The 14,012-nt window shown below is 54.8% G+C and overlaps 5 protein-coding genes across 5 annotated transcripts; 2 read left to right on the top strand and 3 right to left on the bottom strand.

Annotated features, from left to right (window-relative positions):
* Positions 1-2,298: 2,298 nt before the first annotated feature.
* Positions 2,299-2,887, bottom strand: TRIREDRAFT_55681 (uncharacterized protein; the record flags this gene model as incomplete). The annotated part of the gene is made up of 3 exons (XM_006962108.1): positions 2,299-2,499; positions 2,598-2,660; positions 2,759-2,887. The coding sequence occupies 3 exons, from the start codon at positions 2,885-2,887 to the stop codon at positions 2,299-2,301; spliced, it is 393 nt and encodes a 130-aa protein (XP_006962170.1).
* Positions 2,888-3,897: 1,010 nt separating this feature from the next.
* Positions 3,898-6,161, top strand: TRIREDRAFT_103799 (uncharacterized protein; the record flags this gene model as incomplete). Its single annotated transcript, XM_006962330.1, has 5 exons — positions 3,898-5,287; positions 5,521-5,584; positions 5,680-5,690; positions 5,844-5,933; positions 6,103-6,161. The coding sequence occupies 5 exons, from the start codon at positions 3,898-3,900 to the stop codon at positions 6,159-6,161; spliced, it is 1,614 nt and encodes a 537-aa protein (XP_006962392.1).
* Positions 6,162-8,621: 2,460 nt separating this feature from the next.
* Positions 8,622-9,086, bottom strand: TRIREDRAFT_103798 (uncharacterized protein; the record flags this gene model as incomplete). Its single annotated transcript, XM_006962107.1, has 1 exon — positions 8,622-9,086. The coding sequence occupies one exon, from the start codon at positions 9,084-9,086 to the stop codon at positions 8,622-8,624; it is 465 nt and encodes a 154-aa protein (XP_006962169.1).
* Positions 9,087-9,235: 149 nt separating this feature from the next.
* On the top strand, positions 9,236-10,344 carry TRIREDRAFT_41573 (DNA binding domain-containing/Basic-Leucine zipper transcription factor domain-containing protein; the record flags this gene model as incomplete). The annotated part of the gene is made up of 2 exons (XM_006961955.1): positions 9,236-9,670; positions 9,940-10,344. Coding segments are annotated over 2 exons (840 nt in total), but the record flags the coding sequence as incomplete, so codon positions are not given.
* An 859-nt stretch (positions 10,345-11,203) lies between these two features.
* Positions 11,204-13,692, bottom strand: TRIREDRAFT_2374 (actin-like protein; the record flags this gene model as incomplete). The annotated part of the gene is made up of 4 exons (XM_006961892.1): positions 11,204-11,233; positions 11,352-13,091; positions 13,163-13,455; positions 13,515-13,692. The coding sequence occupies 4 exons, from the start codon at positions 13,690-13,692 to the stop codon at positions 11,204-11,206; spliced, it is 2,241 nt and encodes a 746-aa protein (XP_006961954.1).
* Positions 13,693-14,012: the final 320 nt, after the last annotated feature.

The following is a 14,012-nucleotide window of genomic DNA, read 5'->3' as shown; positions in this document are numbered from 1 at the left end:
CTGGACTCAGATGATGAGCTTTTCGCAGCAACAGTATGGCAGACGATACCTGTTGATGATCTTTTCAACGCGACGTCTTCTCCTATCCACAGATATGCTACCTGGCGATGATTGTTTGACTCGTGCAAGAGAAAGAAGACACCACAAGTCGAAGGAGAAATTCGCCAGCCCTTTATCTTCTCACCATCAGTCGAAGCGACTTCTCCAACTTCCCACTTACACACCCCGACCATGGTGTTTCTGCCAGCTTGATCGGTGACCATCTCAGACTTGGACCAGAGTGTGGCTACTGCTCCAACCAGATTAGGCGATATGACACAGTGGTAACGTCGCCATCTGGTCGTCGTAGCCCTTGTCTTTGAGTCGATATCTACCGCGTCATCAACTGGTTACAAAACATTATCGTGGTCATCAAAGAGTTTAGATCATGTGCTATACAGAGACTACAATCACGAGAGTGAGGCAACTTTCCGAAGTACTCCTAGTACATCGCTCTCTTTCCGCTTACGACGGTCTATCACAACAGAATAATAATATTCATGCTCGCTGCACAACAGGGCCGCTGAAGACGGGAAACAATACCCATCTCAACTGGAAACATCGACTTTGGAGGCTTTCGTGAGCCCCATCATTACGATCGGCTGGCCTGTTGAGAGACAGCTCCTTCTCAAGGGCCGGTTATATGCCATGGATTTGCTCGAATCACACATAATTAATGACAGCGGGTTGCAGCTCTCGTTCATGCCGGATGGCCTTGATGAGAAGCCGCTCTATCAAGCGGATTACATCGACGAAAAACGCAAGATTCCACGACGCTGGGTGGAAGGGGCCGGGACTGGAACTACCCCAGTACCAAGGTAGTACAGATGGAACATCATGACGAGCATGAGGTAGAGGTACGGAATCTTGGAGGTGAATTGATGGCGCCCTCGGGGGGGAGTTCCGGGGCACGGGAGAACCAGATTGACTTTGCCATTGCAAAGACGTTACCGGGCGCTGCTTTCAATTCCCACAGACACGGAGGATGGGCTACCGGTACAAGATCACGGCATCAGCTAGGAAAAGAGCGACTTGGAAATGGACTGACAAGTGTCAGGTATGCTGAGCACAAACGTCCTCTTCTGTCAGTCCATCAGCGCATTTCAAGCACAGTAACATGAACCAGGAGGCTTTACTGTATTATCTTCTTCCAAGAGCAATATTCTGGTGGTTCTAGACAGCCACGAGGATACCACCCACTATAGGCTCCGAGCCTATCTCAGCAAATACAATACATCTACTAGTTGCGATCAAGGATGACGGTTGGGTGCCATTGATGCAGACTATTGGTCTTGGGAATCTACCAAAGACGTACAATAGAGGAGACGCGCCAAATGCAAATGACGGAACAGATCACTGTATTATCGGGGCGTCAGAAGACGTGGGACTTATCGACAATATATCACGGCTGTGCCCATGACTGCATTCGATTTTACGCATCCACGGCCAGCAGAACCCTATCGGGGTTGCTCTCCACAGATCATGAATAGATCAACACGCGTCGACGATATCTAGCAAGTCTCAGCCAAAGAATCAGACCTCCAGTCATACAGACTATGAACCACATACCAGAGAGTGTGTGGTGTGTGTGTCTGTTCCACAGGGCGCTCTGGCCAAGCGGACGTCGAGAACCCTGAGCTGCTCCCACCACTGGCTTTACATCACACGACCATTACCAGACAATCCTTTCAACAAACAACTGATTGAAGCAGAAGAGGATGCGAAATGTCGCCACAGAGCATTCAAATTCTCAGGCGCCTCCTTTGTCTGAACCCGATGGCGCGTTGTGGATATGCGATGCACCGGCGGAGCGTCAGGCATAACAGGCCGCACTTTCAGCTGTCCTTCTTCACTATCGACTGGCACATTCTTCTTTGAGGACGTGCAACGATGGCAAACCATACAGAAAATTGACGCCATCTTGACAAGCAACGCCGCTTTGTAAGTCAGCAGAGGCATCTGTTGTGCTTTGATGGAGACCCAGTGCGCTCCGGTAAAGAGGCCAATGATACGGAGTCTTCGTAAAGATTCTCGAGGAAGTGGTTTTTGGGGGGGTTGCATGGGTTGAGAACAGTATGAGGAGGAATCGAGGTGCATGAGGACGACTGTCAGAGCAGGAGTCTCAAACATTGAGAGAGGGCCAATTCAAAGCCGCGATTTCTTCAACTCATGATAGAGTACATACATGTATCTCTTACCAGAACAATCTAACGACAAGTAGCATTCTTCATATATAAGTTCAACGGACTGTACCAGCATCTACTTCTTCACACAGCAACTCCCATCCTTGACAACCTCATCCGCCAAACCCCTCATCTCACAGCTCGACGTTTCCGGCTCCGGTTCCAGTTCACCAAAGTCCCTGGCTAAGGAATCGCAGATGGAAGCTAGGTTGATGTCTTTTTCTGACAGGCCCTTGGGGACGTGTGTTGTCCAGCGAATGAATGTCGTGTTGTAGACCTGATGTACATGAGCTCAATATATCAGCATTTGGTGCTTTTGAAAGCTTTTGGCCAGTAGTTGTGTGGCTTTTTCCAAAGAGAAAAGGGAGTACGTACGTTGGACCATTCCGGGTGGTGGTTATGGATTTTGCACTGCAGCGAAACGGCCGTCATAAAGTCCTATTCCCAGAACCAAATCAGCCAACAACTCTTCTCTCAAATATTCTCAACTTGCAGCCTAGTGAGTGAGTAATTAGAAAAGTACTAGAAAAGCATACCCAAGTCTTGGTAAAAGTCTTAAACTTGAAACTCCGTTCCAGCGCCTCTCCATCAGCCGTCAGCGTCCACCTCCCGCCATTGGACACGAGGAGGCTGTCCGGCTTGGGTGCTGCTTGCGAGGAAGACATGAATCTCGTTTGTCTGACGGCGGAATTTGCAAATGGTGTGGCTTTGGAGATGAAGAGAGACGGGACTGTTAAGCGTGGCATTTCTTCCTTGTGGGGTTTGAAAAGTGGTGGTGGACGAGGGCTGGTGTGATTGTTTTGTAATGCAAGATGCAGGTTTGATGATGCGTTAAAATGGGTTGCCAACGGTTTGGCTTCTTTTTAGTGTGTGGTTATCTAGCACCCCCATTTGGCTATCCAGCATCCCAGGTTTATACATGTCAACACGCTGGTATAGAGCTCTTCAGCTGCCCTATCTATATAACGTCTATAGATGCTTACAATCACGTAGTCTCAAGTGGCAGAGAGTAGAATTCAGGTATTATCTATCTATATAAGCAGCAACAGCAGCAGCAGTCATCAAGATTTGAATCTGCCGGGATGCTGGATAGCCAACCTGAAGTTGCTGTGGTGCTGGATAGGGATTTGGTTCTTCTCTTTTACCGACCGGACTCCAGGGTAATATGTAATCTTTTCTGCAAGCATTTCCATCTCACAAGACGTCATTTACCAAGAAATAAGAGCAAACAATTGACACTGGACTCTCATTGATCTCATTCCTCCATACTCCATTCATCAACCCATTGCCGAAAACATAGACATGAACGGAGCATGAATAAGACTTCACACGTCATCCTCCACGCGGCACTCGCCAACCCCAACTTAACCACTCCGCACGTCAAAACTCCCCAGTCAATCATCCCGCTTCCCCAAAAAGTCCTTTTGTTAGGATCAGATAATGATATTTAGCCAAGATCCTCTTTCGGACAAGTCGCTCGCATCCGTTGGAGGCTTGGCTCCGGGATGTTGATAGATCAAATACAGGCAACAGCTATAAAAAGGACCAATATTCCGGTATGGTCACTGCTCAGTGTTATCCTTCTCGCTCCCATCTTCTTGGGCAACGTCTCCTGCCTTATCTCACCTCAGATACTCACATTCATATCGCTTGTGATTGATCTCTATCCGTCGTCATGCGTGTCCCTCTCCAGCCCCCTCAACCCCCAACACACATCGCCTCAGAGCCCCCAATCGAAGACGCCAAAACCATCTCCCTCATCTCCGCAACACTCCTGATCCCCGGCCGCGGAGAGCCCATTCACAATGGCGTCCTCGCCATCAAAGGCAGCAAAATCGACTGGATCGGACGCCACGACGACGTGCCCCCCAAATACCACAACATCCCCCCCAGGCATGTCCCCGTCCTGATGCCCGGCCTCTGGGACGTCCACGTCCACTTCGTCGGACTCGACGTCCTCGGCACCTGGGCCGCGCCCAGCGCGTACCTCCCCGGGTTCAATGCCCTGGGCGGCGCCGTCACGGTGGACGATCTCAAGACGACGCTCATGGCGGGCTACACCTCGGTGCGCGAGCTGGGCGGCTATGGCGGCGACGTGTGGCCTGCTGTGCACAACGGCCCGCTCATCGGTCCCAACATCTATTCGTCCATTGCTGCGCTGTCCATCACCGGAGGCCACGGCGACGACCATTCATCGCCCCTCGACACCGTCACGGCGGCCATGAACTGCGGTGGGAGCCCCATTGGCATCTGCGATGGCGTTGACGACTGCATCAAGACGGTTCGCAAGATGGTGCGCCGAGGCGCTCGCTGCATCAAAGTGTGCTCCAGCGGCGGTGTAGGCAGCTTGAACGACGACCCGGAGGATCGCCAGTTCTCAGACGAAGAGCTCAAGGCCATGGTGGACGAAGCAGCGAGGAGCCGACGAGCCGTGGCAGCGCACGCAATCGGCAAGGCGGGCATCATGTCTGCGCTTCGAGCGGGCGTCAAGTCCATCGAGCACGGCATGTACCTCGACGAGGAGGCGGCCGACCTGATGCTGGACAAGGACGCCATCTACGTCCCTACGCAGCACATTGTCCGCATCCTAGCTCGTGACTATGGCGACCAGCTCCCTCCGCCAGTCAAACGCAAGCTGCTTGGCATCATCGACAAGTCCAAGGACGCATATAAGCTAGCCATCAAGAAGCGAGTCAAGATTGCCCTTGGCACAGACATGACGAGCAGCGCCAGGACGTCTGCCCTCTCACACGGCAACAATGCCCACGAGCTCACGTACGCGGTTGAGATGGGCATGACGCCGCTCCAGGCAATCGAGTGCGCAACGGCCAATGGGCCGGAGACGCTGGGAGGAATGGCGCCCTTGAGCGGGCAACTCAGGGTGGGATATGATGCCGACATCATCGCCGTTGCCGAGAACCCGCTGAATGATGTCGGCGTCCTGACGGACCCCAACAACATAACACACGTCTGGAAGGGCGGGAAGCTGTTCAAGAGCCGGCCAAGAATACCGCCCAGCCCTTCTAAAAGCAGCAGGCCGGATGAGCTGACCCACGTCCATGTTTGTATGTAAACCGACGTTGTCCATTGGATACTATATGTATGAACCCCTTGCTGCTGTTGAAGGCCGGCATAATCACCCAATGCCTCATGACTGAATGGTCAGTCTCTCCTCAGCAAGTGTTGGACACGGTAGACAATGAAAACTTCCACCATGTCGCGTGTCACAGTTGAACTCCGCCCTTGATAGACGGGGAGGCTATTCTATATCGAGATTTGGAAGCTTCAGCAGTATTAGGTAAAACGGGACTTGCCGAGGCACAAGACTGGAAATGGCAATCGGCATTCAAGTTGCTAGTGAAGTAAGCTGAGCTGGTCGTCCGTCGTCTGAGCTTGGCCGTAGGTCGTGGCTAGCACAGCAATGAAAGACGGGGTAATATCATGACACGAGCAATAGCGCTGGCACTCGTAGGTACAACTGTGTGTAGGTGGCCCAAAGCCCGGCTGACGCCTGAAAGTGCATTCTTGGAGCTTCTCGCTTCGTTCTCCGCAGGCTGTGTTTTCAAGACCTCGTTGGGACGGCGAATAGTCTGAGAGCTGCTTTTGAACGGTGCCATGCAGGTCCATGTGAAGATAACCCGAAAGCCCCTGCTCCTCAGTCGAGGGCGGACACAGCTCTCTTGCTGCCCGCTCACGCCATTGCTCCCGTCTGTATGTACAGTATGGATGTCTGGGCGAGCATCCGTAATCGCAGCAGTGTATGAGGTTAGCCGCCTCGGGACAAATACATACGAGTATGGAGACGTGCCGTGAGACCATGAGCGTCACCCGCGTATTAGTGATCCATCGAGGTGCTTGGGGTTGACTACGTGGTTGTCAGTTGGCAGCATCACCGAGGAGCCTATGTATGCAATCCGAGAAAGCAAGGCAAGCACATAGGTAAGCCGTAAGCCATCGACTTGCGCCTGTGACACGGCCCGCCCAGAAGCTTGTCTCGTCTCGCCCTGTCCTGCGCCTGTCATCGAGAGAGGGAAGAAAGGCGACGTCCCGGGAGAACATCCGTGCTAGGCTCGGAAATAAGCTCCTCATTCCAGCTTGTGTTGCCCATGCCAGTCGCGGGCCATGTCATCACGTAAAAAGCGGCAGACAGAAAAGACAAAAAAAAAGGAACAAGGGGTCGAATGGGCGAATCAGTGCCACCAGCCGGACACCCTCCCGAGGCGGAATCGCGGCGTCATTGGAGACAGCTACTAGCAGAGAGAAACATGGGAGAAGAAGAAGAGGAAGAGAGGTTGGCTGACTGTGCAAGGAGGGACAACCGATGCACTGTGCTGCGGCATCGTGTGACACACTGGATTGACACTGTAAGCGTTCCTTCCTCGGGTCAGTGGGAGAGCCAGTGCTCGTACCCGCGGGTATCTCATCATTGGAAGTCGGCGCTGGTTTGTCTTCTTGGTACAAGGAGCGGAAGCAAACAGCGTTTACCGCTTCCGGAGGAGAGAAAACGACGGACCTGCCCAGAGCCTGAGGCAGCACACGGAGGAGGCTCCACTTCTTATCAAACATGACATAATCCGGCCATGCCTGAAGCGGTTAAAACTCAGCAATGCTGACAAACTCGGGATTTGACGTGATGCAACTCTGCGGCCCTATTTTTCTGTGCTGTGCTGGACCGGCGTTGAGTCTGTGTCCGAGGCGCCCGCAGGCGTTGACAAAACATATGGGAAGAAGAAAAGAGGAGGAGGAGACGTGCCTTTTGCGACGTGGCTGAATTTGGGATGATTGTGTCCACTATCACCTAGGTTTGTCGTGTTGTTGTTGGTGGTGGTAGCTGGCGATGTTGGAGATGCGTGTGAGTGATACTGTGCATCTGGTGAACGAAGTGGAGGGGCTCTATACGGTTTGCTCTTTTTGCATACGTAGGTAAGTAGCCAGCACAAGTGGTGTCTGGATGATCAAATAGAAAAGGCAAGACAACATGCATATGGAAATAATACCTACTCCATGGCTTAGGTGTGCAGAGTTGCTCGATTCCTCGATGGAGTAGTAATACCTTATTGCACATTGACACGGAGATTCGGTAAGTTGAACCATCACCCCAGCTGCTAAGACAACACGGCCCAAAAACAGCAATACATGCCGGCGACTTGGCGGCACGCGGAGCCGCAACGGCAGGACCAGATGCGGTACGTGGCACGACTCGGCAAGCCTGCAGTATTCGGATGTACCGGCCGGTGCTGGCGCGTGCGAGGCTCCAGGTATCCGCAGGTACCGCGCCGTCACGTCCATGTATTCCAACGCAAAAAAGCCGAAGCTTCACCCACACGCACAGGCAGCAACAACATCTGGCACCTCGGGAGCTGTGCACAGTATCACAGTACTAGGTAGGTATTGCAGCTGGATGTCTGGTCGAGGGTCCGGACAACTTGATGCAGTCATTTACTGTGCTCGAGGGAAATGCAACTTGAACAACAGAACATGATACCTTAGTACTTGACATTCGGCAGCCCTTGTCGTCGTCCCGCTATTTTCATGCTGGGTGTCATTGGAAAAGTCCGTCTGTGATTACCCAACCTTTCCGCGTCCGGGCATCCGATCAGTCATCATCCAGCCCCAGCCATGCGCACTGCATGGCAACGCAGTAATAGTATCCGTACTAATAGCACAGCTACATAAGCAGAGACGGATCCATCGTAGTACCTACGCAGCTAAGGTACGGTAAAAAGGCAAAAAGAAGAAGGAAAAGACACGACATCGAAGAAGAAGGAGAAGGAGAACAGAGGAAAAAGGTCAAGACGGACAGAAAGTACCTAGGTAGTAGTAGTAGTAGTAAGGGAATACGACGCCCAGGCTCGCACTGTACGGAGCGCAGAGTACCTGCACAAGCCCGCCAGCCACGCCATTTTCGCACGAGATCCCGCCACGCCGCCGCGTTACATAATCCCGTCGCATCCACGCTTCCAAACTCGACCAAGCTGTGATTTTCTTCCCATGTTTCACGTCAGCAATCCTCTGCGCCCCCCTCTAGGAACCGGAACTGCGCTGGCTGCTCTGTGTGTAGTCATCAAAAAAAAAAGCACCCGCGACAGCTCATCATCATCTGCCTTAATAACCAACTTTTTTTTATTATTATTACCTACTATTATTCCCTCTTCGCGCCCCAAAAGCTGCGTTCGCTCGTGTTCCCGGATGCTGAGTCAGAGTCCTCGAGCAATGCAGAGCTCTCCTGCCAACACTGGCGCAAACACGCAAGGTTCGTACCTCTTCTGCTTCTGCTTCTGCTTCTGCTGTTCTTCCTTTTTTCGTTTCTGCTTTTGCTTCTGTTTCTGCTTCTGCTGCTCTTCCTGCATCTGCCCTCGTCTTGACCCTCTCCGGCTTTGCCTCTGGCCCTCTCGTCACTCAGCTCGTCTTTTCCCCTGCTCGGCTCGGCGCTGCTTTGAAATCCGATTCCTTTGCCCGTGTCTGTTGCTTGTGCCTCTGCGGCGTTGCTCCCGCTAGCATCGGCATCAGCACCAGCACCAGCACCAGCACCAGCACCAGCTTCGATCGACATCGCCAGCTGCTGCACCCTTTTCCCACTGTCTCTTCTGCTGCTGGAGGTACTTTCTGTCTCGACTTGCTCTCCTCACCACCGCCTGCACAATCAGACCCCCTGTTATCTTCCGACTTGGCTGCTGCTGCACCCACCAGCCCAGCGTCTCCGCCTACACGTCCAGCTACAGCTGATCTATAATCACCTTTGGCGCAACCCTTTGGCCCCGACGGTCCGTACACCTCCTCAGCAAGCAATTGCTCCAAGGTCAGCGGCTCTGGGAACAGCAGCAGCAGCACGGCAACGCGAGTTGCTTCGCCGCGGCACGGCATGCCTTAGTCGGGCATTGCCTTGTGGTCGCTGGCTCGATTGACGCCTCCATTGGACCAGACCAAACCTCAGCCCTCTTGCCTCGCTTCCTCCCCCATGTCCTAAACCATCACTCTTCCTCCCCTGGACGGCGACAATGGACGCTGAGCTAACAGGCGCGGCCGCCACAGAACAGCACTTGCGCGCACAGCTCGAGCTCCTCCAGAACCACGATTCCGCTGCCTCGTCAGCCTCGCCCACCTCGAGCGCGCGCGATCCCCGAGGCCCTCCGTCGCGGCCCCCGAATGGATACGACGCCCTGCCGCCTCAAGACGTCGCCCGCCCCCTCGCCAAGCTAGACGCTGAAGCGCACATCCACCCCGACCTCCGCGCCTCCGTCGGCCACGCGCCCGCCGCCAACATGATGCCCATGGTCCCTCCCGCCGGCCACAGCCCCGGTCCCGCCGTTCCGGGGCCCTCAGCCGTGCCGCTGGCCCCCGCGCCGCCGCAGCAGATGCCCGTAGACGACTCCAACCCAGCCGACGGTCGCAAGGCGAAGCGCGAGCTGTCGCAGTCCAAGCGCGCCGCCCAGAACCGAGCTGCTCAGGTGAGTTTTGCGCCATCTGTCGTCTTGGCTCTCTTCCCTTGTCGCGACGATGTTTGTTGGTCAATGTCGCCATGTCTTGTTTGAGCAGTCCCTCGCCGGGTTCCTCCGGATTCGCTCGCAGGTCTCGCGACAAGCCATTGCGCATCGCCATCGCGCCCCCGTGTCGATACGCTGGGCGACAAATACCCGTGTTGAGCCCAAGAGTGGCCTCATTCAATGTCAATGGCGGTGCAATTGCTGACGGCTCTTGTTTTTTATTTCTGCCATAGCGAGCTTTCCGCCAGCGCAAGGAGGGCTACATCAAGAAGCTCGAGCAGCAGGTTAGAGACCTGGCCGATTTGGAGCTCTCGTACAAGTCGATGCAATCCGAAAACTACGCGCTTCGGGAATACGTGATCCACCTCCAATCTCGACTGCTCGATACGCAGGGCGAATTCCCGCCGCCTCCCCCCAACGTGAACCTCTCGCAGCCGTCGACTGCCGCGCCGCCTCCACCGACCGCTCCCGAGCAGCACCACCAGCAGCACCCTCACCAGCACCAGCAACCTCCGCCGCCGCAGCCGACCAACAGCAGCAACTCGGGTGTCGGCACGCCTCTTGAGGCCGTTGCGCAGGCCGTTGCCGGTCTGGCCGCCCAGGAACAGATGGTTGAGCGCGCGCAGACGTACCCCAGCCCGCCCTTCAAGGCGGAACAGCCAGGCGAACAGGATGCCAACTCCCGCGCCGCGACAGAAGACTTGGAAAGGCCAATCAACTCTGAAGCACGGCCTGGTCAATCCTAGGTGCCGCCACCGGGTCTCACGCTTGATTTCACGCTTTGATTTTGGGGGTTCAGACTAAGCCCCCCCCCCTCTTCACTGTCTTCTCTGATTCCTACCTATCCTTTTTTTTTCCCCGGTCATTTGTTGTTTTTTGGAGGCGTTGCGGGGCTGTCATTGCGTTGTGTGTGTTGCAGATATAATCCCAGACGCAGCTTTCGTGTTTTCTATTTTCTTTGTCTGTCTTTTTTTACTTTTTCTTCAGTAAGGAAAGGAGGAGGGGTTAAATTGACGGGATGGCGTTCCGGGAGACCTCTTGTGTGTCTAATCTGAATCTTAACCTTTCATGTGTTTTCCTTTGTGTGTGTGAGTGCTTGACGTGTTGTGGAGCTTAGAGGGTATTGTGTGTAGTAGCTGGGTGTGAATTGGGTGTTGTTCCAGGATGCCCCCTTGCACTCCCCTTTGATGGGAATGTAGTAGCCGCAATCGAACAACGGAAAACCTTCAAGATATTGAAACGAAATACCGGAGAGAGCGCTTTTAGAAGAATAAAGAAAGGCTCGTTCATGCAGATTACTTGATGTGCATGCTCTGTGCCGAAATCGCAATATCTTGAAAGATTTGGCATCTGGCGTCTGAATTCGATAGATGACCCGGGCACTGAACATTAGGAGACCAAAGGTACATGTAGTGTCACACTATGAGAGATAAGAAAGCCTAGCAGCAGTGAAAAGTAGGTATAGAGATAACTTTCCCCCCAAAAGTCGAAACAGCCCTACGCGTATGAATTGCCCATGTCATGTTCCTGCAGATGGATCAACAGCAGTTAGCACATACACACACACACACACTCTCTCTCTCACTCACTCAAAGGCAAAGTAAGAAAAACGGCGACGGGGCATCGTCAAGCAGAAGAGACTCACCTTGATATACTCCGGCCCCTTCTCCAGATACTCGTCCCTCGAAATCGCCGCCGCCCTCCACGCCGGCGTGCCAACCCACCCAGCAGCCCCCTTCCAGGCATCCAGCAGCGCGTCCTCGGCCCTGCGCACCCGCAGCGGCGCCTCCGCGGGCAGCAGCGCCCTCAGGCCATCCCTCACGCGCTCGTCAAAGTTGCGGAACAGGGTGTTGCCGCCCGTGAGGAAGATGTCCCTGAGGAAGTCGTCCCGGTTGGGCAGGCCGCCCAGGCGCTGCGTCAGCACGTCGCCCGCAATCTCAATGATGCCCGCCTGGTCGACGCCGGCAATGGACGGCCGGAAGACCACCTCGGGCACGCGGATGCGCTCGACGTTGAGGTGGATCTGGTGCAGCTCCGCCTGCGACGACGGGTCAAACGGCCGCGGGCCGCGCGCAAAGGCGTGCAGCAGCGACTTGGACCATACCGTCTGCGCCTCCTGCGTGTTGTCGTAGGTGAAGTTGGGGTCGTACTTGAGCAGGTCCTGCTCCAGCGACTTGAGCGTCGACGCCAGGTCCTCTTCCTCTTGCTCCTCGTCGCTGTTGTCGCCGACGGCAATCTGCCGGTACACGCCCCAGTCGTCGTCGTTGGCGCCAAAGTTGTCGTCGTCGCCGCCGCGCCGCCGCTTCTTGGTCGGGTTGTCCGACGCCAGGTTGGCGATGCTCTTCATGCGGATCTGGGACGCCAGGGACTTGCGGTTGCCCAGGTCCTGCTTCAGCCTGTCGCGCTCCTTGATCTTCTGCAGCGTCTCTTGCAGCGCTTGGTGCTTCTCCTCCAGCCAGCCCTCGAGGTCATTTTCGCGACGCTCCTGGTCAAGGCGCTCGGCCTCGGCAATGCGAGCCTTCTCGGCCTCCTTCTCGGCCTTTGCGCGAGCTCGGGCCTCGTGGTTGGACTTGAGAAGACGCTGTTGCCGCTTCTGCTTCAGCTGGGCCTCGTCAAGCTCCTCGTCCGGAACGTCCAACAGGCTAAAGTCTGGCTGCTCTTGCTCTTCTTCAGGATCGCCGCCGAGATCCTTTGTGCGGGCCTTTCTGATGGACTTTTCGAGCTCCTTGATGATTTTCTCGAGCTGTGCCTCATCCTTGATATCGTGGCTGTCGAGAAGGCGGCGCGTCTCCTTTTTCGTCTCGTCGGTCAAGCGGGCTTGTAGATTCTTGTAGTACTCGAGATCCTGCTCCTTCTTCATGAGCTTCTCCAGCCTCATCTTGGCCGCCTGCTCTTGTAACCTCCTCCCGCTCTCCTTCTTTCGCTCTGCGATGCGGTCCAGCTCCTCCTGGCTCTTCTGGACGACCACTTCTTCTGTGTACGGATACTGGATCACAATGTCTCGATCTTCCAACCCTTCCCAGTTGAGGTAATTGCGGATCTCGTTGTCGTAGTCCGTTGAGACGTAGCAATGGTCTTGCACCATGTGCTCTGCTTGTGACTGATTGAGTTTACCAGTAAAGGCAGGGTACTTTAACCGAATCAGCTTCAGCAGGTATTCAGCATTGTGATAGCCGCCCCAGTTCAGTCTCGTGGCCTGGGAGAGAAGCGCCTTGGAGTTGTAGACGGGAATGACGTGGGTAGAGGTGTGGGAGGAGGAAATGACCAGGCCCGTCTTTCCCTTGTTGTGCCTGTATGAGAAGAGCGAGTCGATGCCGTACGCGAGCGACGGTGCGCCGTAGCATTCGAAGATGATTTCGGTCATGGCTACACGGGTGAATGTCAGCTTTCCGCTACCTCTGAGTCGTCCAGCCGTGAATTGAACATGCATTTTCTTGAATATGGCAGGTTCGCGACCGCTTCTGTCATGACAATGGGCACATCGATGGCGCCGTCGGCCTCGTTCATGCCCAGCTTCAAGAACACGTAGTCCAGGACGTGCTCCGCCACGTCCCAGTTGCTTATGATGCCGGTGCCCGCCTCGAATGCGTTTCGAATATGCCCGCGGGCCGTCGTATCAGCGTAGCAATCCGAGCCGGCGAATGAGAACGTCTTTCCGAGCTTTCGATCGCGGTACTTGGCCATAATCGGCGGGATGTTGAGACGGGGTGCGGACTCAAAGGACCATCCTGCTCGAACGGCGGAGGAGCCTATAGAACTGTCAGCCAGATTGCCTCCCTCCCGGTTGCTCGAGGCTGCGATGGCGGACCATTGTCTATCACGATGGCAGCATTGCCGGGCTGCTCGAGCGCCTTCTTCCGGCCGTCGGTCTGGGGCTCGATGAACTTTTCAAACTTGGTCTCCTTGACGGGGAAAATCTTGGCAGGCGGATACGTCTTTTCTTGGGGCGCCTGGGGCACTCGGTCATCGATCGCGGAGGGCGCCATGATTTCGTTTCGTCTCGAAGGGAGTCGTCGCACGAAAGGTGTATGATGGAAGTCGTACTGGGCCTCAACACATAGAGACCATGTTGGTGGAAGAGGAGATGATTCGGGTGGGCGCTGGCGCGAGTTCTGATGGATGGCGGGAATCGAGGGATGACCAATTGATGGGCTGCAACAAAAGTTGGCGAGCTTGAAAAGGTTCAATGGACAATCGCGAGGCTGCGAGGCTGATGACGGCAAATGCTGGGCGTGGGTCCACCGCTAAAACAAGCGCGTCGACGTTCTTTTTGGGGAGCTTCACGGGTTTGGAGGCAGGGAGCACA

This window comes from Trichoderma reesei, assembly GCF_000167675.1.
Source record: "Trichoderma reesei QM6a unplaced genomic scaffold TRIREscaffold_2, whole genome shotgun sequence".
In the NCBI taxonomy this organism is placed as follows: domain Eukaryota; kingdom Fungi; phylum Ascomycota; class Sordariomycetes; order Hypocreales; family Hypocreaceae; genus Trichoderma; species Trichoderma reesei.
Note: the sequence above shows the minus strand (reverse complement) of the source record. Positions and strands in the feature narration are given on the sequence as shown.